Below are 22,960 nucleotides of genomic sequence, written 5' to 3' on the forward strand. Positions count from 1 at the left end.
TCAGTTCTTTGCTATAGTGCAGCTAGCCAGCAGTTCCAACCTGCTTGCTTACAATTGCACTAGGGTCAGACAGGCTTCCTGTAAGACATGCAGAGCCATCTCTGAAAACATTCCTCAATCCAAGGATAAGAAATGTGTTGTACTCCAAATTGTCCCATTATCCCAACTGTTACACCGAGAAGATCTCTGTGTAACAGTCAGTTTGAGGCATTTCTCATCCCTGGACTAGTTTGGGAAACCCTGTCTTAATCTACACAAAGTCTGTCTGACCCTAGTCATAGATCCACAGCTGAGCCTAAGCAAGCGGGTGGATCTGCTAGCTAAATTTCAGTCTGCCTATACCCAACTAGCAGGTTGTGCAGATAGTGACATCGACTAGGCCTACCCAAAGCAACAACCTCTATACCCGCACAACCAGATATAAGATAGAGAAAAAAAATGGAACGCAAAAAGCATACCACGGAAAATCAGAATTTGACCCAAAAAATTCAAAGTAGGGAGCTCAGAATCGTGAAAAACCTGGCAAATGTCAAATCAAATGTATGGAATCATTTTGGAGTAATCGTTAACGCTGACAAACAACTTGTGGATGGATTCGCAGCATGCAAAAAGTGCAAGCGGGTGTTAGCCTATGACAGTCAAAGAACGGGCACTTCCAGCTTGAAAAAACACATTGGGAGATGCACGGTAAGACGGATATTGATTGACTGCCCAGCCGCCGACTGTAGTGTAGAACAAGGAGCCCAGTGCCCTATGAAGGACAAGGATAGTTCACTCGGGTCAGGGTGCGATTCGGGTTGGGGTAGCACTCTTTCCTAAAGGCGGTTTGCAGTCGGGTCCCGATAGATCCGTTTGTGGAGAATTATGCAAAAATGTACTCTGGCGTGTGGCAGACATGGTGTTTATGTGCATGTGAGAATTAAAATATGTGGGCTATTGTGAAGTGAAATGGTTGATTTTATAGTCACATTGTGCATTTGTAATCCGTGTCTGCTATGTGGAGTGGTGAAGACTTTCGTCTTTAATCATCGCGCATGCGCGAGTAAATAGTCAGGATTCCAGACTGCTAGCTCGGTACAGTACGTTCAGCCGAGGCAGCGCAGAATATCATTCCAATAGCTAATCACAGACTGAGAAGCTGTAGTTGTGAGATATGGAAAGTAGAATCAGAGACCGTAAAAAAAGTCACACCTGGAAATATTTCACAGAAATTTCGTCCGAAAGTGTGACATGTAAGCTGTGTGCGGCTGTTCTGAAGCGGACGAGTGGGAGCACAACATCCATGTTAAACCATTTAGAAAGGATCCATCATCTGTCGTTAAGACATATCAAAACACAGCGAGAGCTGATGGCTGCCGTTAGAGGTAAGACTCCTGTAAGTGTTTTATTTAACTCTTAGCCGACTTCCAAATCAAATTCGTGTGAAAGTGTGATATCTGGACTGGTCTCCCCTCAGCTTGTACCATATGTATTCTTCACGAGGTTGCCATTTCAACGTGTGCCTCACATTTGTTTTAACCCCAAATGCAGTTAATACAGTAAATTGCCTATATTTTGTCAGAGCAGAGGATCGCTGAAAACTCTTTTGGCGAGGAACCAGGCTACTCTGCTGGTCTGGTCAGTTGTAAGATTCTCTGGTTTGGTTGTCCATTGGTTCCATTCATTCCCAAAATGTCAACAGCAAGTTCACCCGGCGTTGGTTCAGCTGTGTAGCACAGCTTCGACAGAATAGAAGCTTCTCAGGCTAAATGTAAACACTGCGACCGGAATATCAGATGTAAAGGACGTTGCACCAGTGGCATGAAAAGGCATTTAGTCTCGGCATCAGGTAAACTGGACCTCCGAAAGGGCTCTATTTAAAGAAATAATTCGAGACCTCCACAGACAAAAGCAATGGAGCTGTAGATGTTGAAGCGTCAGAGACGGGTATTAAAACGAGTGAGAACAAAATACAAACTTCATGACATTGCTACATTTGAGTGACAATCAATAAAGAACTGAGTTCGGCTACATGTATTCATGACGAATCAACCGATTGAATGCGCACATTTAGCTAAACGGATTCGTGGATTTCCGTTTATTATGTTAACCGGAAAATGCTGTTTTGGTTAGCAGTTATGTACATTTTCAATTAAATGCCGAGTCTCAAATAGCCGCCTGTCCCTTTTTAATAGACAGGCATCGGCACACATTTCAGCAAATAAACGCCTGTTTCAAATAAACGCCCCATCTAAATTAATTGTTTACAAGGTTACCATGTCATGTGATATACATAAAAAAAAAGATCTGTCATGTTGCTTGCCATGGCGCCACCAAGAAGAAAATACGACATCAAATTCAAGCTAGCAGTGATTAAATTCACAGAGCAAAATTCAGGCGAGGCAACAGCAAGGCATTTTGGAATTGATCCAAAACGAGTGAGAGAATGGCGAAGTCAAAAAGTCGAACTTCAACGTTTGTCTGAGGTGGATCAGAAGAGGGCGAGGCTGCAAGGTGGGGGGAGGAAAAAGGTTAGCGAGTAGCTGGAGGCTAGTCTTTGCAAGTCTGGGGCTATTCATTGCGCAAATTCTGTTGCAAAACATTGCTTAAACGGAACGAAACTGGGCGGGACCTACCGGAATATGTCCAATAGGAACTCTCGTTTTAGTTCCAACAAAGGTTCCGTTTAGCAACTGCTGGACTAATGAATACACCCCTGATCTGAGACGGATTCATGTTTATACTGGTCACAACAGTGTGGTAGTCTTTAAAAAAATGTATTGATCAAAAATATTTGTACATTAGAAGCCAGTCTCTAATAAGCGCCGGTTGTGTTGCTTTATCGTTTGATGTTCTGGGGTGCATTCATTAGTCGCAAACCATTGCAAAACGTTTTGCAAAGAAACCCATTCAGCGTTAACTCTAGGAAGCAAACGTATGGAAACGTGAAGTGACCTACATTAAATTGTTTTTCCTTGCAAAGTGTTTTCTATTTGAAGTAAATGGCTTTCGTTGCGAAACGTAACAGGCCAACACACCTTTGATGAAACAGTGCGATGAAATAAAACGTTTTTATTAGCAGTATTATCTAACTTGTAGTTTGCTAATTTGGCTAGTCCAGCATAGATCTGAAGGAAAAGGCTTTGACTGTAGAGAGACCATAGAACATAAATAGGAAGAGACGCGCTAAAAGTATCACGGTTTAAAGTATTTCACCAGAAAGGGCGTTGATACATGTACATGTCGGTTATGCAAAGCAGTACTCAAATACAACAACGGCAGCACTGACAGCATGTTAAACCACATCAAATACAAGCACCCAGCCATCATAGCGCCAGCTCTAGATGGGAAATCAGAAACGACCACCAGCGTAAAGTAGAGGGCTGTTATTATTATCCACTACATGTTATTTTGTCCATTGAATATTTAATACTGTTAATGACAGTCTATAAAACTACCCAACAAATAGACTACTACAGGGACAACATGTAAAATGTAAAGATTCAATAAAAAAAAAACTAAATAGCAGCTCCACCACTTGTTTTGGTATACATCTGGTGGAGGAAATATTATGTCCTGCATAAATTCAGCGGAACCCCTCGCCAACAGCCAATGTAATAGCAGGGTGCGAAATACAAAACAACAAAAATCTCATAATTCAATTTTCTCAAACATACAACTATTATACACCATTTTAAAGATAATCTTCTCGTTAATCCAACCACATTGTCCGATTTCAAAAAGGCTTTACAGCGAAAGCATAACATTAGATTATGTTAGGACATCAACTTCACAAGAAAAACCACACAGCCATTTTCCAAGCAAGGAGAGGCGTAAAAAAAAAAAGAAATACAGCTAAAATGAATCACTAACCTTTGACGATCTTCATCAGATGACACTCCCAGGACTCTATGTTACACAATACATGTATGTTTTGTTCGATAAAGTTCATATTTATATCCAAAAAACCCATTTTACATTGGCTCGTGATGTTCAGAAAATGTTTTGCCTCCATAACCTCCAGTGAATGAGCACATCAATTTACAAAAATACTCATCATAAACGTTGATAAAATTTACAACAGTTATTGAAAGAATTATAGATACACTTCTTAATGCAACCGCTGTGTCAGATTTCAAAATAGCTTTATGGCGAAAGCACATTGTTCAATATTCTGAGTACAGAGCTCAGCCATCAAAGCAAGCTATACAGTTACCCGCCAAGTTCTGGAGTCAACAAAACTCAGAAATAGTATTATAAATCTTCACTTACCTTTGCTGATCTTCATCGGAATGCACTCCCAGGACTCCCACTTCCACAAGAAATGTTTGTTTTGTTCGATAAACTCCAAATTTATGTCCAAATACCTCCGTTTTGTTCGCGCGTTCAGATCACTATTCCAAAGGCACAATGCACGAGCGCAAAACCGTAGACGAAAAGTAAAAAAGCTCCATTACCGTTCGTAGAAACATGTCAAACGATGTTTACAATCAATCCTTAGGCTCTTTTTATCATAAATATTCAATAATATTCCAACCGGACAATAGCGTATTCATTACAGAGGAAAAAGAAGGAACGGCGTGCCTGCGTAACCCGCAGTAAAGAACTCATTGGCCTCAGGCAGTCCACTTGTTGAGTCAGCTCTTATTCTCTCCCCAGTAACAGTAGAAGCATGAAACAAGGTTCTAAAGACTGTTGACATCTAGTGGAAGCCTTAGGAAGTGCAAAATGAACCCTAAGTCACTGTATACTGTATAGGCAATCACTTGAAAAACTACAACTTCAGATTTCCACACTTCCTGGTTGGATTTTTCTCAGGTTTTTGCCTGCCATATGAGTTCTGTTATACTCAGACATCATTCAAACAGTTTTAGAAACAGTGTTTTCTATCCAAATCTACTAATAATATGCATATCCTACCTTCTGAGCCTGAGTAACCGGCAGTTTACTACAGGCACGCCTTTCATCCGGACGTCAAAATACTGCCCCCTACCCTAGAGAAGTTAATGGTAATTGCAAATCTTATTGAAATATGACATATCATGATGTTTTTTTTATGGTTTTGTGGTATGAATTGTTTTTCTTCAGACATCAAAGTTAAAAAGAGAAGCCGCAATAAAGGCAGAGAAGACCATGTCTAAGAGCACATACGAAGAAGAGGAAGATGAGGAGGAGGATGAGCATCTCACCAAGACTGGGATGTCAAAGTGGGTATCATGTATATTGGAAGATAACATTGCTAACACTTTTATATAGGCCCACTGTAGGGCTGGGCGATATGACAATATATATTCTGTGACGATAGAAAAACGTCTTATCGTTTCATATTATGCTCTTATCGTTTATTTCGTTGTCGCAAATCACACTCTTTATGGCAATATTTTTTGTGAATTGGACGACGCTTTGTGGGCCGTGTGGAAGGAAATTTGCAACCCAAACAAACATGCAGGAGAGTGAACATGACACAGAGCACGTACCTAAAAGAGCTCATACCTAAAAGCTCATACCTAAAAGTGGGGCAACTTAGGTCGCATGGACGTGGTTTGGGTATGAAAAGTCTGACACGGACCAGAAAACCGTCCTCTGCAAAATATGCCGCAGGCCGGTCCCGACAACAGGCTCAAACACCACTAACCTCTTTTACCACCTACGCAATAATCATGTGAAACAGTATGGAGAGAGTCTACGGATGAGACCACAAAAAGTACAGTCGAGTGCTCAAAACAAACCCCCGACTCAAATGTTGCAAGAGGCTTTTGCCCGCGGCACACCATATGGCAAAGAATCACGAAGATGGAAGGAGACAACTTACGTCTGCAAAGACATGGCCCCAATTTACACGGTCGAGAAACGGGGGTTTCGTGAGTTGGTGCTAACACTCGACCCAAGGTACCAAATGCAAATTGATATGTGACACGTATTAATGCCAAAATAACATGCAAAACAGGCAAGCCCCCCCCCCATTTTTTTTTTTATATATATATACATACAGTTGAAGTGGGAAGTTTACATACACTTTGGTTGGTGTCATTAAAACTAGTTTTTCAACCACTCCACAAATGTCTTGTTAACAAACTATAGTTTTGGCAAGTCAGGTAGGAGCAATTTCCAAACGCCTGATGGTACCACGTTCATCTGTGCAAACAATAGCACACAAGTATAAACACCATGGGACCATGCAGCCGTCATACCGCTCAGGAAGGAGACACGTTCTGTCTCCTAGAGATGAATGTACTTTGGTGCGAAAAGTGCAAATCAATCCCAGAACAACAGCAAAGGACCTTGTAAAGATGCTGGAGGAAACGGGTACAAAAGTATCTATATCAACAGTAAAACGAGTTCTATTTCGACATAACCTGAAAGGTCGCTTAGCAAGGAAGAAGCCACTGCTCCAAAACCGCCATAAAAAAGCCAGACTACGGTTTGCAACTGCACATGGGGACAAAGATCGTACTTTTTTATGAAATGTCCTCTGGTCTGATGAAACAAAAATAGAACTGTTTGGCCATAATGACCATCGTTATATTTAGAGGAAAAAGGGGGAGGCTTGCAAGCCGAAGAACACCATCCCAACCGTGAAGCACAGGGGTGGCAGCATCATGTTGTGGGGGTGCTTTGCTGCAGGAGGGACTGGTGCACTTTACAAAATAGATGGCATGATGAGAATGAAAATTACGTGGATATATTGAAGCAACATCTCAAGACATCGGTCAGGAAGTTGAAGCTTGGTCGCAAATGGGTCTTCCAAATGGACAATGACCCCAAGCATACTTCCAAAGTTGTGGCAAAATGGCTTAAGGACAACAAAGTCAAGGTATTGGAGTGGCCATCACAAAGCCCTGACCTCATCCTATAGAAAATGTGTGTGCGAGAAAGGAGGCCTACAAACCTGACTCAGTTACACCAGCTGTCAGGAGGCATGGGCCAAAATTCACCCAACTTATTGTGGGAAGCTTGTGGAAGGCTACCCAAAACGTTTGACCCAAGTTAAACAATTTAAAGACAATTCTACCAAATACTAATTGAGTGTATGTAAACTTCTGACCCACTGGGAATTTGATGAAAGAAATAAAAGCTGAAATAAATAATTCTCTCTATTATTCTGACATTTCACATTCTTAAAATAAAGTGGTGATCCTAACTGACCTAAGACAGGGAAGTTTTACTAGGATTAAATGTCAGGAATTGTGAAAGCCAAATTTATTTAAAACTCAGTTAAGGTGTATGTGAACTTCCGACTTCAATTGTACATTAGGCCTATAACTGTTGTTTGCAACTATAGTTTAACTTTTTTTTTGATTTTATTAATCAATATCTTATTACATACTTAATTGAACATTTGCACAAAGGTTCTAAATCAGTGGTTCTTAACCTGGGTTCGATCGAACCCCAGGGGTTCGGTGAGTCAGTCTCAGGGGTTCGGCGGAGGTCAAGACACACACCCGACTCATATGATTCGTGATGACACGCCCCGCTTGGCCATCATTGGCTGCAGGTGACCACGCAACGTCGCTTGGCCTATCTGTGCTGCAGGGAATTTGGCGCGCTCAGTAGTCGAATTGTGACTGTCGTGATGGTACGTCGTGTGATTTCTTTCTTAATATTTTAATCCCTTCATACTAACTATGTCGAGCAAAAAAAGAAAGTGGTCGGACGAATATGTACAATATGGATTCACATGTATAACGGAACGTGATGAGAGTCAGCGTCCTAGCTGCATGATTTGCAATGCCAAGTTGAGCAATTCTAGTCTAGCACCGGCAAAACTAAGAGAACACTTCCTTAAGCTGCATGGAGATGGACAATACAAGAACACAACGCTCGCTGAATTCAAGGTGAAGAGAGCCAGATTCGATGAAAAGGCTACTCTGCCTGTTCTCGGCTTTGTACCCATCAACAAACCGATCCTCACAGCATCGATGAAATCATTGAAATTCAGCAGAGCCAGGTTCAACAGCAACTCTTCAGAACAACAACGCTCTCAACGTTTTGGTGTCAACAAATGGTAACGTACCCTGTTATTGCTAAGGAAGCTCTGGAGATTTTCATACCGTTTGTTACAACATATCTTTGCGAGCAATCCTTTTCGAGGATGCTGGACATAAAAACGAAGAAAAGGAACAGACTTTGTTGCGAAAATGACATGAGAGTGGCACTTGCCAAGGTGAAGCCGCGCATTTCTGAACTGGTCTCTGAAAGGCAACAGTAGAAGTCACACTGATTTGCAGTAAATATTCATTATTATGTTTTTGTTTTTGTGTGAAAATCATGTTTTAATGGTTTTGTTCTTTGAACACTGATGTTGATGCACGGTTCATTTTGTGCACCAGTAAAATATATACCTATGTTTTGAATTTTATTTTTCCAATTAAGAAGGGTTCGGTGAATGCGCATATGAAACTGGTGGGGGTCAGTACCTCCAACAAGGTTAAGAACCACTGTTCTAAATAAACGGAGAAATAATAAATATGATTAAGTACCATTTTAATTGTTGAGTAAATCAAAATGTAATAAGAAATAGGCCTTTACATGTGGTAATTTTATATAAACTATTAATTGAATTTACAGAAAATGTGCTGTATCGTGATATGTATTGTTATCGGGATATGAAATTTTGGCCATATCGCCCAGCCCTAGCCCACTGTATTAGATCATCTCAGAGCCCAGAACCAAACTGTGTCTGTTATGACAGACTAGACTATGACAGACTAGGTTATATACTTTTCATATAAAAGTTTGCTTTTTACAGTAAAAAATGGCCAAGCCTTTGCAAGACTGTTCTTCAGTGTTCTAATGGTTTGTTAACATTGTATTTCTGTGTTTCTAACTTCCCCCAGGCAAGATCCCAATACTTCAGAGGTAGCCATGACAGAAGGTTGTTGTTGTATCAGTTTCAATCCAAGATGTCCTGTATAGTCACTTATGTCAACTTTCAGATGGTCTCATAGGACGATCCCTGTGGTTATGTTACTCACAATATTCTTGTTTTTATGCTGTAGACGGGGCTGCAGAGCAGTTTGAGTTTCAGTATGGACTGGAGGGACCAACATTTAAGAATGACAATGGGGAGGTGAGTTGGTACTTAACGCAAATTAGTGATCGAATGAGCAGGTTGTTTTTTTGCTGTCTCCTACCTCTTTCATACTTGTATTTAGCTATAGTACCTTTGCTCTTTTCTTCTACTCAAACCCCTTTTCTCTGTGCAGTGCTCCAAGAGCCATCTGTCCATCATCAAAGTGGAACAACTGGACCCCCTTCTCCCTGACCAAAACAGTATGTTTGTGTGCATGTCTATTATAACAGAAGAAGAATAAAGGACCATCATATTAGGTGTGTTTGGACTGGGATAGGTCAACCTGTCTACATATCCAATGTGCACTTATCAGGAGTCAACTCAATTCTTTCCCCAGACTCCAGCTGTGGTTCTGGGTCACCTGGGGATCCTGGGCCTCCTGGCTCGTCTGGTTTTGGGTCCAGTATGAGTCCAGCTGCACAGTTCTTCAGGAAGTGCCACCAGGCAGGCTGCACACAGTTCATCTTCTCTGAGTTCGCCTCCCGCCTCAACACTATCACTGAGAGGATTTCATCCCAGCAGGCCAGCGAAGAAGGTGAGACAGAATAATACAATAGACTACTATTAAATACATTGGATGGGGACTGTAGTGTTGGCTAACTAAACCGGAGCATGCAATTATGAATAGCATTTGCAAATCAATGTTATTGAATTGGGACTGGAAAACGGTTTGCACTTTTTCAAAGTGCACTTGTCAACTGTACTGTTGTCCATTGTGAAACTGAGCTTGTAATATAATATTACAACAAAAAAAAAAAACATTTTTGCCAGTATAGATATTAACAAAATATCCTGTGTCCACAGATTTCAACCTCACCCTGAAAGTGCTGGAGGCCTCTGGGATGCTGCCAGAGATCTTTGCAAAGAGAGACCAAGGTAAAGTGTTTAAACATCCACATAAAGTGCAGAATACACTCTCTTTGTGGTGCGTGGAATAAAGTCCCCATAAGTTAGTTCCTCATAGGAATTCTGGTTCAGAAGCACGAGTAACCTTGCCTGACACCAGAAGACCTACGTTAGCTCCCTGAGCTAATGCTTAGACTTAAGCTCAGTGGGCTAACACAGTTATGTGGAATGCAGGAGACCCGTCGTGCTCTGATCGGTAACACCCGCATGCATTATGACCTCAGCACTGGCCAGTAGGCAGACACAGTGCCCAGAGAATTCATTTCACCCTAATGCCCTGTTTCTTTTCCTTTGTTCAGAAATGGAGAAGAGACTGAAGGATTTGCAGAGAGAGACTGAATCCGTGAGGACTGCCAGGTCTGCCATGAGAGATGCCTGTGTCATGAGCGTCACCCCATCATGACGGATCACTGCTGAAGATAAAAGCGATTTTATAAGACGTTATAACTAGGGCCTGGAGTTTTCCCTGACCACGTGACCGGACTAGGAATGTATAGGACCTGAAGTTTTCCTGGTCCGATCATGTGGACAGGAAAAACCTCACACCCCAATTTTAGTAGAATGTAAATATTTGAAACCTTTTATATTTGCCATATTTTTCTACCTTTGTGTTCAAACATTTTAACTCTGATATTTGAAAACAGTTTGTTGTACCGTGGCTACTGAGATGGGTGATATATTATACTTGAAGTGAGTAATAGGTGATATAATCTTGTGACATACATTGGTTCTGGGTTCCAAGGTTATTGGCGTTGTAGTGATGTTAGCAGGTGATCTTTTGTGTCCATCTGTGCTGTATGTACTTTGTGCTTACTAACCCTTCACAGGTTAAATATGTCCTTATATAGTATGTGGGAACCAGTATCTACATTTATCGATGGATGGGTACTCCATTTACTGTAAGACAAATTAATTTGGAATACACTGTAATATAACATACTTGAGGAAAGTTGAATGCATTAAACTTATGTAAATGAGTCGTGATGACATTTCAGATCTGAAACGTCCTGTAAACAAACTTTTTCTATTACAGTAATATAAAGTTACTGCTCTGCTTATGGATGACAGCGGAATGTAGGCAGTAAACCTGGGAAGGTATGAGATGGGGACATTTAAACTGAAATCCTAAATGCCATAATTCTTTGTTTATGCATTTTTAAATAAGAATATCAGTTCACTTCCAGAATTGAACTGAATTGAAATGGTACATTAGTTTGACAGCAATTAGCCTAGTAGCAAATATTGTGGTTGTAGCATCGTTTTCGAGATTCGATCTTTGAGATATTACTTTGGTTGGCACAACGCCCTCTTGCACCCAAGTGTACTGAAACTAGCACCACACCCAGACTTGTCAGAGCACCCCATACAATAGCAATCAGTCGATATAATCGAGAACTATCATAAAATCAACATTTCATATCGTGTAGATTTACTGTATTGACAATGAAACTAACGCGAGATCACATTTCCAGCATGGCCGACAACCGGACCTCCGTTGACCACCAGAGGACGCAAAATGGCAATTAAGAAATACATGAGCATTGCATTTGCAGCTCATAAATTAATAAAAACAATTAAAACGTCGTTTTAAAAGTTATTAAGTTACCTCTGAACGAGCTCTGGCAACTCGTGTTCAGCTGGCTTGCTTGACTGACATTGCTAGCCCGCGGGCGCATTCCAGCTGGATTTAATTGTCTGCCTCTTAATTTATGTGGGTGTACTACAATGCTTGGATAGTTAACATAACAGATTAGCATAATTAGTTCAGATGATTTATTGGCCTCTACTTGTATTTTTTACAAATCCCAAATCACTGTTGCAGGCTGACCGAGGTAAAGACAGTTTTCGGTTGGATATTCGCCTGTAGTTTTCCTTACGTCCACCAACAGCAGTTAGGCTGTTAGTCAACATAGTGACAAATCAAATTCCTCAAATTTCAATAGCTCTTTAACCATCACTCCTAACACTTTCAAAACTGGTTGTAGCTAACCCGATGGCATAGACACACATTGCACACCGTTTAGTTTGTCCATTTTTATCTCACATGGTTTTACACGAATTTCAATAGCTCCTTGGTCATGTGACCTAGTGACTTCAAACAAGGTTCAGAATGTCCACTCAGTAGCCCTATAAATTGCACACCCTTTAGTTTGTCCATTTTCATCTCACATGGTTTTATATGCATTTTTTTTTAAATGTAACATTTCAATAGCTCCTTGGTCATGTGACCTGGTGACATCAAACAGGGTTCAGAATGTCCACTCAGTGGCCCTAAACATTGCACACCCTTTAGTTTGTCCATTTTCATCTCACAAGATTTTAAAATAATTTTTCAAAATGTAAAATTTCAATAGCTCCTTGGTCATGTGACCTAATGTCCGCTGACTACCCTTCTATATTGCACACTCTTGTCTGTGTACTGTAAAATCACGCGGTGTAACGCAAATTTGTCATACTTTCAAATTTGCAACAGCTCCTTGGTCATGTCAATTACACACCTAAGAAGCATGCAGTGGATATACACCCATATTGCCTAACCTCTAGTCATGTATCTTCTATATTGTTGTACATTAATATTAGTTTGACAATTAGGGGGTTCAGTCCAGTGTTGTGTTTACCCTTTTCATTAATATTTATCTATAATAATTGGTAGTTCTAAGTACTTATTTTCCCTGTTTTTTATTTTTCCACAGTATTTAACAGTGGTACACAATAGGAGAGAGAGACAGATGATATCTCCTTTCATTGTTAATATCAACCATAATGGAAAAGGGCAAAGTACGAGAGTCATGTTATTGTCCACAGCAGGGATGGAGAGTGAACTAGTGAGGTAGGCTGCAGTGGGTTTGCTGGTCAATACATATACTGAACATGTAACCACAGTAATAGTGGCCAGTAAATCAATGAATAAAAATGTAATATTGACAAATGAAATAGAAATTGTAGACCTTTAATCTTTTCCAACATGTCAACAGACACTTAACTTCAATTAAGTATGAAACATTTCAGTGTTAACTTTCTCTTTATCCCTGGTTGATGTACATTTCAGAGCCTCTTCAGTGTGGATGGGGTATAACATACATTTTCAACAACAAAGACTGCACTTCCAGGTTGTGTTCTTTACTCTGTTGAACTCTTTTGTCTTCATTCCACATGGAACCAGCGTTGACATGCAAAACATTCAATCAAAACAAAGCGTAACACGTTATAAATAATATCATCAATGTATGACGAATGACGAATTAGCCATCCATTGTGTTATATCATAAATTGTCTTACATGCCGTCACTGTTGTCAAAAGATTATAAACATGTTAAATAAAGTTACTAACCCAGTCAGCCTTTGGGCCACAGACAGGTTCTTTATCAGTGGCACACATGAATCAGTTGTTGGCTTTGTTGAACTCTGAAATCATAGGCATGAACTGAACATATGGCTGTCCGACACAACTACATAAAAATAAAGAATTTACATTTACTTTGAATTAAATGTCATTACATACCAGACATTTTTAGTATATCCTCAGCCATTTCTTTTCGCAGTTGCTCCATATGGTTTTGAAGGTTCCATATGAATTTGGGAGGGGATGTTGGGGAAGTTCTGTGTGACTTCCTTGGCCATCTACACCAAAAAATAAAATAGAGTTTTTGACCTAACTGTCACATAACAGCTAACCATTCATTATTGAAAATATAACTATCGAACCTGCATTACAAAGACCCCACAGCTGAAGGTGTCCTGCTGCATGGTGTGAGTTATTTCCCCTCCTTTCCACTTTATGTCCACCCACTCGTCTTTTCCATGGCAGGATCTTCTCATTTTGAAGTATTCTCTTTTTTATGTAAAAATAATGGAATTATGATTAGTTATAGGCAAATGAATACACAAGCAAATGTGTATGCTGTTTTCCTTATCAGTATAATCTAGTAGTAATTTATTAGTAGAGGTAATTTCCTTTATGCCCCATTCTACACACTGAACCATTTACAGGACAATAATAAAAATAGCATATAGGATTCAATCCTATCACAGAGTGAATAAATGTAGAGCGTTCCAGTAGGTTTGGCGACGAATATGAAGCGAGGGCCAGCCAACGAGAGCATACAGGTCGCAGTGGTGGGTAGTTGTCACGAGAATTTTCAATCCCAGTGATGATAATAACAATCACTATAGCTTTGACCAATTCTCCAGAGGTTGTAAGGCCCTGGTTAATAGAAGAATTAGACAAAGTCCCAGAATTCTGCAAAAGGTTAGTTCTTTATTCAGAGAGCTCTCCCAATCATACAAACATTTGGTCATACCATATGTCATACCCCTTATAAATGTCCCTCCTCTTCTTTAACACTGTCAATGCTTATTTACAAGTCTTCTCCATTACATACATTGCTTATCATATCCTGCCCCATGTTACATAATCTACTGCAAGCCCAATGGTTTCTCCCCTCCCTGGGTGGGGAGACCTTCTTCCTGTTATCAGTTTCACAGTGGTCACAAGTTCCTTTTTTCCTCTGCACACACTGTCTCGCCTATTCGCTAAATATTAAAGTCTTAACTTGTCCTACGCACACACATTTAGAGAATTCTAGTCTTATGATTCAAATACATTTCACTCCATTATACAGTAACAGGGTGGAATACTTTTAGTCATTACCTTAAACATATAATTACCTTATCAGTAGTATATGGGGCTTTGGTGACGAAACGGATGGCACTGTGATAGACTGTATCCAATTTGCTGAGTAGAGTGTTGGAGGCTATTTTGTAAATAACATCGCTGAAGTCAAGGATCAGTAGGATAGTCAGTTTTACGAGGGTATGTTTGGCAGCATGAGTGAAGGATGCTTTGTTGTGAAATAGGAAGCCGATTCTAGATGTATTTTGGGATTGGAGATGCTTAATATGAGTCTGGAAGGAGAGTTTACAGTCTAACCAGACACCGAGGTATTTGTAGTTGTCCACATATTCTAAGTTAGAACCGTCCAAAGTAGTGATTCTAGGCGGGTGGGCAGATGCGGGCAGCAATCGATTGAAGAGCATGCATTTAGTTTTACTTGCATTTAAGAGCAGTTGGAGGCCACGGAAGGAAAGTTGTATGGCATTGAAGCTTGTCTGGAGGTTAGTTAACACAGTGTCCAAAGAAGGGCCAGAATGGTGTCGTCTACATAGAGGTGAATCAGAGAATCACCAGCCGCAAGACCAACATCATTGACGTATACAGAGAAAAGAGTCGGCCCGAGAATTGAACCCTGTGGCACCCCCATAGAGACTGCCAGAGGTCCGGACAACAGGCCCTCCCATTTGACACACTGAACTCTATCTGAGAAGTAGTTGGTGAACCAGGCGAGGCAGTCATTTGAGAAACAAAGGCTGTTGAATCTGACGATAAGAATGGGTGATTGACAGAGTCGAAAGCCTTGGCCAGGTCGATGGATATGGCTGCACAGTATTGTCTTTTGTCGATGGCGATTATGATATCGTTTAGGACCTTGAGCGTGGCTGAGGTGCACCCATGACCAGCTCTGAAACCAGATTGCATAGCGGAGAAGGTACGGTGGGATTCGTGATCTGTTTGTTAACTTGGCTGGCTTTCGAAGACCTTAGAAAGGCATGGTAGGATAGATATAGGTCTGTAACAGTTTGGGTCTAGATGTCTCCCCATTTGAAGAGGGGGATGACCGCGGCAGCTTTCCAATCTTTGGGGATCTCAGACGATACGAAAGAAAGGTTGAACAGGCTAGTAATAGCAACAAGTGCGGCAGATAATTTTAGATTCGTAGGGGTCCAGATTTTGCAGCTCTTTCAGAACATCAGCTATCTGGATTTGGGTGAAGGAGAAATGGGGGAGGCTTGGGCAAGTTTCTGTGGGGGGTGCAGAGCTGTTGACCGAGGTAGGGGTAGCCAGGTGGAAAGCAAGGCCAGCTGTAGAAAAATGCTTATTGAAATTCTCGATAATCATAGATTTATCGGTGGTGACAGTGTTTCCTAGCCTCAGTGCAGCGGGCAGCTGGGAGGAGGTGCTCTTATTCTCCATGGACTTTACAGTGTCCCAGAACTTTTTGGAGTTTGTGCTACGGATGCAAATTTCTGTTTGAAAAAGATAGCTTTTGCCTTCCTAACTGCCTGTGTACATTGGTTCCTAACTTCCCTGAAAAGTTGCATATCGCGGGGGCTATTCAATGCTAATGCAGGCTAGTTTTTGTGCTGGTCAAGGGCAGTCAGGTCTGGAGTGAACCAAGGGCTATATCTGTTCCTGGTTCTACATTTTTTGAATGGGGCACTGAAAAACAGCTTGAATGAGACTGAAAAACAGCTTCTATCTCAAGGCCATCAGACAGCCATCACTAACAGCCATCACTAACATTGAGTGGCTGCTGCCATCATACTGACTCATCTCTAGCCACTTTAATAATGATAAATTGATGTAATAAATGTATCACTAGCCACTTTAAACAATGCCACTTTATATAATGTTTACATACCCTACATTACTCATCTCATATGTATATACTGTACTCTATACCATCTACTGCATCTTGCCTATGCCGTTCGGCCATCGCTCATTCATATATTTTGATGTAAATATTCTTATTCATTCCTTTACACTTCAAATCAAATCAAATCAAATGTATTTATATAGCCCTTCGTACATCAGCTGATATCTCAAAGTGCTGTACAGAAACCCAGCCTAAAACCCCAAACAGCAAGCAATGCATGTGAAAGAAGCACGGTGGCTAGGAAAAACTCCCTAGGAAAAACTCCCTAGAAAGGCCAAAAACCTAGGAAGAAACCTAGAGAGGAACCAGGCTATGAGGGGTGGCCAGTCCTCTTCTGGCTGTGCAGGGTGGATATTATAACAGAACATGGTCAAGATGTTAAAATGTTCATAAATGACCAGCATGGTCAAATAATAATAATCATAGTAGTTGTCGAGGGTGCAACAAGCACGTCCGGTGAACAGGTCAGGGTTCCATAGCCGCAGGCAGAACAGTTGAAACTGGAGCAGCAGCACGGCCAGGTGGACTGGGGACAGCAAGGAGTCATCATACCAGGTAGTCCTGAGGCATGGTCCTAGGGCTCAGGTCCTCCGAGAGAAAGACAGAAAGAGAGAAAGAGAGAATTAGAGAGAGCATATTTAAATTCACACAGGACACCGGATAAGACAAGAGAAATACTCCAGATGTAACAGACTGACCCTAGCCCCCCGACACATAAACTACTGCAGCATAAATACTGGAGGCTGAGACAGGAGGGATCAGAAGACACTGTGGCAACCTTCCGATGATACCCCCGGACAGGGCCAAACAGGCAGGATATAACCCCACCCACTTTGCCAAAGCACAGCCCCCACATCACTAGAGGGATGTCTCCAACCACCAACTTACCATCCTAAGACAAGGCCGAGTATAGCCCACAACGATCTCCGCCATGGCACAACCCAAGGGGGGGCGCCAACCCAGACAGGAAGACCACGTCAGTGACTCAACCCACTCAAGTGACGCGTATACCCTCACTTGAGGGTATACGTTAGTTGTTGTGAAATTGTTAGGTTAGATTACTTGTTAGATATTACTGCATGGTCGGAACTAGAAGCACAAGCATTTTGCTACACTCGCATTAACATCTGCTAACCATGTGTATGTGACAAAGAAAATTTGATTTGATATTTAAGATGGTGAGGAAAGCACTTTTAAAGAATAACCAGGCATCCTCTACTGACGGGATGAGGTCAATATCCTTCCAGGATACCCGGGCCAGGTTGATTAGAAAGGCCTGTTCGCTGAAATGTTTTAGGGAGCGTTTGACAGCGATGAGGGGTGGTCGTTTGACCGCGGACCCATTACGGACGCAGGCAATGAGGCAGTGATCGCTGAGATCCTGGTTGAAGACAGCTGAGGTGTATTTAGAGGACAGGTTGGTCAGGATGATATCTATGAGGGTGCCCGAGTTTACGGATTTGGGGTTGTACCTGGTAGGTTCCATGATAATTTGGGTGAGATTGAGGGCATCTAGTTTAGATTGTAGGACGGCCAGGGTGTTAAGCATATCCCAGTTTAGGTCACCTAACAGTACAAACTCTGAAGATAAATGGGGGGCAATTAATTCACATATGGTGTCCGGGGCGCAGCTGGGGGCTGAGGGGGGTCTGTAACAAGCGGCAACAGTAAGAGACTTATTTCTGGAAAGGTGGATTTTCAAAAGTAGAAGCTCGAACTGTTTGGGCACAGACCTGGATAGCATGACAGAACTCTGCAGGCTGTCTCTGTAGTAGATTGCAACTCCACCCCCTTTGGCAGTTCTGTCTTGGGGGAAAATGTATACACATACATAGAGGCATTTTTCAGCTATGATTTTACCACTCAGAATCCAGAATGGATATGACAATGGGGCCAGCACAGGACGTAATACACCCTTACAACAATCTACTTTTTGATCTTCTTGACTTCTTATCTTGTAAACTGCTACTATGTGTCAAGAAAATAGCCCCAATTAGGGGTTAATTTACTCCAGTAAAAAGGGCTGGTTTAAATTAAAACTATTGCCTTGTGTCCCCGTTCATAGGGGCATGAGAGACTAGTCAGTGGTAGAATTGAGTTGGCACTTTATTGGCCCAAACACCTATAGACCCACAAGGTTGAGGTTACTCATGGACAGTAATTAGTGATAAAAAAACGTTTTGCATTGATGCATTGTGTCTTCTAACTGTCCAAGAATAGGATCCAAAGTGTTAGGAAATATTTGTTCCCATAAATACAAAGGAGGATGTCTCTCCTCATACCTCTGGCACTTTAGTCAGACTGCCAGACTTTGCACCACAGAGCCAATCAGGAGAGAATACATACAGGTCAACGGTGCCAATTGAAAGTCAAGGGGTGTGTCTGTGCCTTTTGGATTACTCTCTCTTTACAGAGAACCCCTGTGGTTCAAGTCTGCTCTGCATGTCTGAAAGTGACAGAGCCAGCAGCCAAGAGAGTTTTTCACAGTATGTCATAAAAAAGTATTACACTTATGAATGTAAAATGCTAATATGTATTAGATCCAACACAATGGAATAACTAAGACCTGAATTTGAATGCAGTGTGTTCCGATTCCTCCTTCTCTTTCTGTCCAGCAGGGTCAACCAAAAACACTTGGCCTGATGGTTCATGCAGATACTGGGGAAGCAATTTAGAACTGTATTGATCCCTTAAATGATTTTACTATTAAATGACCCATATCACAACCCTCATACCCCTTCACAAAAATGTACCTAAATCAATTTTGGAAAAGGGATTTTACAATTTTGGAAAAGGGATTTCCCAGTTAGAAATTGTAGGCCATGCATCAAATAACTATTTTCATCAGAAAAACTAACCTTCAAATGCAATGTTGCATTTTGTAAGTTGTCTGCAGGTGGCTTGTTGTGAATGCACTCATATATCAAGTCATTATCAGGTTATGGAAACTGCTTTCTAATACTCAACGTAGAAGGATTTGTCTTAATGTAAAGTATATGAAAGTGATGCTATGAAAAGGATTCTTTCACATTATCAAGCTCTCTTGAAAATAATCATTACATATAAACAAAAATTATGAGTAAAACACATGGAATCTAACCTGGAATGCTGTTTAGCAGCACCATTAACTCCTCTTTTGCCTTGGTTTCCTCCTTCAGGACCTTCTGCCGACAGAGTTCTATTGTCGGTGCTATAACATATGAAGGTGAACATACATTTCATATATTGTTTTTAAAAAATCTGCAGGTTTTTTTGCAAAATTATATCAACACAATCCTGAACAATGGGTCATCGCAATACTTAACTGATTTCCAGTTCTACATGTATACCTTGCTTCTCGCTGACCCTGGCTGCGTAGTAGAGGAGGGCATCAGTGAGGGTGTCAACACCATGAGACGGTGTCATCTCTTTTGTGATCTACCCACATTTTCAAAGGTAGGACCATAATCTCTCCATCTGTTCTCAGCCAGCAAGCCCACTACCAGTCACATACCTGGTACCATCAGTGGCCTGAAATGTAAAGTACAATCAGAAACCATAATGGGTGATGATGATTAATTAAGGGACTAGAATAAATTACAACTAGCTGTTTCTTAATACTGTCAGGGTAACTGTCTACAACTACAAAGAAGTGGTGTTTAACAGAATAAATGATAAAGAAAAAAAAGATTTGTTACCTGGTAGTCAGCATCATGAGCATAGGCATGAAAGGCTGGCACTGCAAATATGGTGTCTACCATCAGATCGGGACTGTTTTTCAAAATGCCAAATTCATTTAGTGTACGAGCAGTTCTTTTGTGCATTTTGTGGCAGTCCAGAGTCTGTGGCGGATCAAGGTGACAGGTTCCAGCTCACAGCCAGATGTCATGAGCTCTTCCTGAAATGAGGACATTCCGTTTGTTAGGTTGAATTACTAAACATTAGATCCGATGTTGGTGCGATGCATGTCTCTTTCGAAACGACTCCATATTTTCATCATAACAACAGAGCGAACAGGGTTATGGTAATATAGATCAAATGAAATCTAAATCAAAGTTGTAATTTGCGCAGGAATACAGTGTAGTGTGCACAATACAATGAAATAAGTAGATAACTAGAGTATATTAAGTACAGTGCAGTAGTTGCCATAGCAGCAAAGAGTCAGTTCATCACCAGTCTTATGGCTTGGAGGGAGTAACTGTCTCTGTGCATGGTGCTGCTACACTTGATGCTCTGATACAGTTTGCAAGATGGTAAAGGGGCCAGATGTCAGTTTTGTATTTTGAAATAAGGCCTACTTCTAACATTAACAACAATCAGAAGATGGTTGTACTTGCTGTGACAGTCATGGCCATCTTGTCTCCTCCACTCTCACTGTAGGCCCACCGGGATACATGGGATTAACTGCCCTGACTAAAACAGACAGACACAAATCTGTTGTAGAATAGACTACAGTAGTTTCAGATTTGAAACTACACTATCAGGGGAATATTTCATTGCTCAAGTTGTATGAAAATTCTAAATCAATTCGGTGCTTGCCACGACAGATTTTGTCACATTGACTTTACTGCTGCAGGGAACTGTAACAGATTATAGAAACTGAATTGTATGTACATGATCAACATTTTTGACTGGGAAGCAATATTTGTAAGCCAGAAGTTGACAGGTTTGTTGACATAACATAAAATACATTACCTTCCATAACTCCAAATGGTGGACAATGTTGGGAGTGCTGTGTGTTCTCACAGCACAGGTGGCACAGAAATATTTATCTGAGCCACAGTCCCCACAGCGCCATAGCTCAGCCTCCTCCAAAACTCTACACACACTGCAGATGGCTTTCGGTGGAGGACATTTCAGCTCCAGGCAGGTGGAGTAGCTCCCTCAGCCCCTTCCAGGCCTCAACATCCGCTGCCTTACCTTTTTTTTATGTTGGTAGAGGAGGTGCATCACTGCAGCTGGGCACAACTTCTGCTGCAGAGGGAACCGGCTCTGTTCTTCCAGTACTTCCTAGAGAGTAGTAACAATTGTTATTGAGTGGACTAGCCTGGTTAAGTTGAACAAAACTGAAGAGAGCAACTTTCTCACTGATCCAAGTTGATGGCAGGGGTGTACACACTATCATGCCTCTAGTCAGGTCTCTGTAAACCAGCGTGGCTCTTTTTCTTCTAAAAGATGGCATCTGTAAAGAAAAACAAGACAATGACCATTAAGTTTCATTTATTCTAAATGAAGATATAATATGAATTACATTTAAATGATCTGATACATAGGACACATAGGTATCTAACATAATGCATGACTAGTGGAGCTACTTTGCTTACACTCAATTATTTTCTTATATGGAATCTAAAGACAGTTATGGGTAGGAAGTTGTGCTTCGCATAGACATTAAGTAGTCTGAAATGGCTCCAGAGACAGGTGATGACACATATTTTGGCTTCAACAAGCATGGGACATGAATATATTGGGCATCTTGGCTAATGGATGATTATTGCTGGGATTGTTATTATGTGCCATCTAATACTTGTCTAGTCCAGTGGTTCTCAACCTTTTTTGGTCATTGTAGGCCCAATCACATCTTGCTCTGCCCATAGTGCCCCCATATGCATTTTAAATGTAGGCATATCATATGTAATTTGTCTTTCTAAGTACTCACCTCGGATATTGGTTCCTGGTTATATGAATGGTGTAATCATTGGCTAGAGAGAGTTTAAATCCATGCGAGAAAGCGTCCCAGTGCACACTATGGGAAAAGTATGAAGATTTAAGACACAGGCAGAGACAGGAGACGCAGCCAAAGAAATGAGACGCAGCCTAGCACCAAAAACAAGAAATAACACCAATCCATGACTCAGGGGAAATTTAAGACGAAAAGACTGCTAACACAAATCCTTTTAAATTGATTATATATTCAGATCAAATTTCTTATTTTCAATGACAGCCTAGGAACAGTTGTTCAGGGGCAGAAAGACAGAGCTTTACCTTGTCAGCTCAGGGATTCGATCTTGCAACCTTTCGGTTACTGGCCCAACACTCTAACCACTGGGCTACCTGTCGGATACCTGCTATGAGTCATATTCGCGGGCTATCACGTCTCAACGTCAACGTGAAGAGGTGACTCCGGGATGCTGACCTTCTAGGCAGAGTTCCTCTGTCCAGTGTCTGTTCTATTGGCCAGTCTGAGATATGGCTTTTTCTTTGCAACTCTGCCTAGAAGGCCAGCATCCCAGAGTCGCCTCTTCACTGTTGACTTTGAGACTGGTGTTTTGCGGGTACTATTTAATGAAGCTGCCAGTTGAGGACTTGTGAGAAGTCTGTTTCTCAAACTAGACACTCTAATGTACTTGTCCTCTTGCTCAGTTGTGCACCAGGGCCTCCCACTCCTCTTTCTGTTCTGGTTAGAGCCAGTTTGCGCTGTTCTGTGAAGGGAGTAGTACGCAGCGTTGTAAGAGATCTTCAGTTTCTTGGCAATTTCTCGCATGGAATAGCCTTCATTTCTCAGAACAAGAATAGACTGACGAGTTTC

At 41.3% G+C, this 22,960-nt stretch overlaps 1 protein-coding gene and 1 long non-coding RNA gene across 7 annotated transcripts; one reads left to right on the forward strand and one right to left on the reverse strand.

Annotated features, from left to right (window-relative positions):
* Nucleotides 1-376: 376 nt before the first annotated feature.
* On the forward strand, nucleotides 377-13,296 carry LOC106582017 (uncharacterized). Of its 6 annotated transcripts, none has more exons than XM_014164657.2 (8): nucleotides 377-687; nucleotides 5,068-5,186; nucleotides 8,817-8,854; nucleotides 8,979-9,049; nucleotides 9,186-9,252; nucleotides 9,390-9,587; nucleotides 9,857-9,928; nucleotides 10,258-13,296. In XM_014164657.2, the coding sequence occupies exons 1-8, from the start codon at nucleotides 439-441 to the stop codon at nucleotides 10,359-10,361; spliced, it is 918 nt and encodes a 305-aa protein (XP_014020132.2). In that variant the 5' UTR covers nucleotides 377-438; the 3' UTR covers nucleotides 10,362-13,296. The 6 variants fall into 6 exon arrangements, with proteins under 6 accessions (XP_014020132.2, XP_014020133.2, XP_014020136.2 ...); XM_014164658.2 differs by lacking the exon at nucleotides 377-687 and adding an exon at nucleotides 811-1,375; XM_014164661.2 differs by lacking the exon at nucleotides 377-687 and adding an exon at nucleotides 823-1,364.
* An 8,050-nt stretch (nucleotides 13,297-21,346) lies between these two features.
* Nucleotides 21,347-22,335, reverse strand: LOC106582000 (uncharacterized). The gene is made up of 3 exons (XR_001323222.2): nucleotides 22,091-22,335; nucleotides 21,551-21,613; nucleotides 21,347-21,441 (listed from the first exon to the last, which is right to left on the reverse strand). It is a non-coding gene; the product is annotated as an uncharacterized lncRNA (long non-coding RNA).
* Between the last annotated feature and the right edge of the window lie 625 nt (nucleotides 22,336-22,960).

The sequence above is a fragment of the Salmo salar genome, chromosome ssa21 (genome assembly GCF_905237065.1).
Source record: "Salmo salar chromosome ssa21, Ssal_v3.1, whole genome shotgun sequence".
In the NCBI taxonomy this organism is placed as follows: Eukaryota; Metazoa; Chordata; class Actinopteri; order Salmoniformes; family Salmonidae; genus Salmo; species Salmo salar.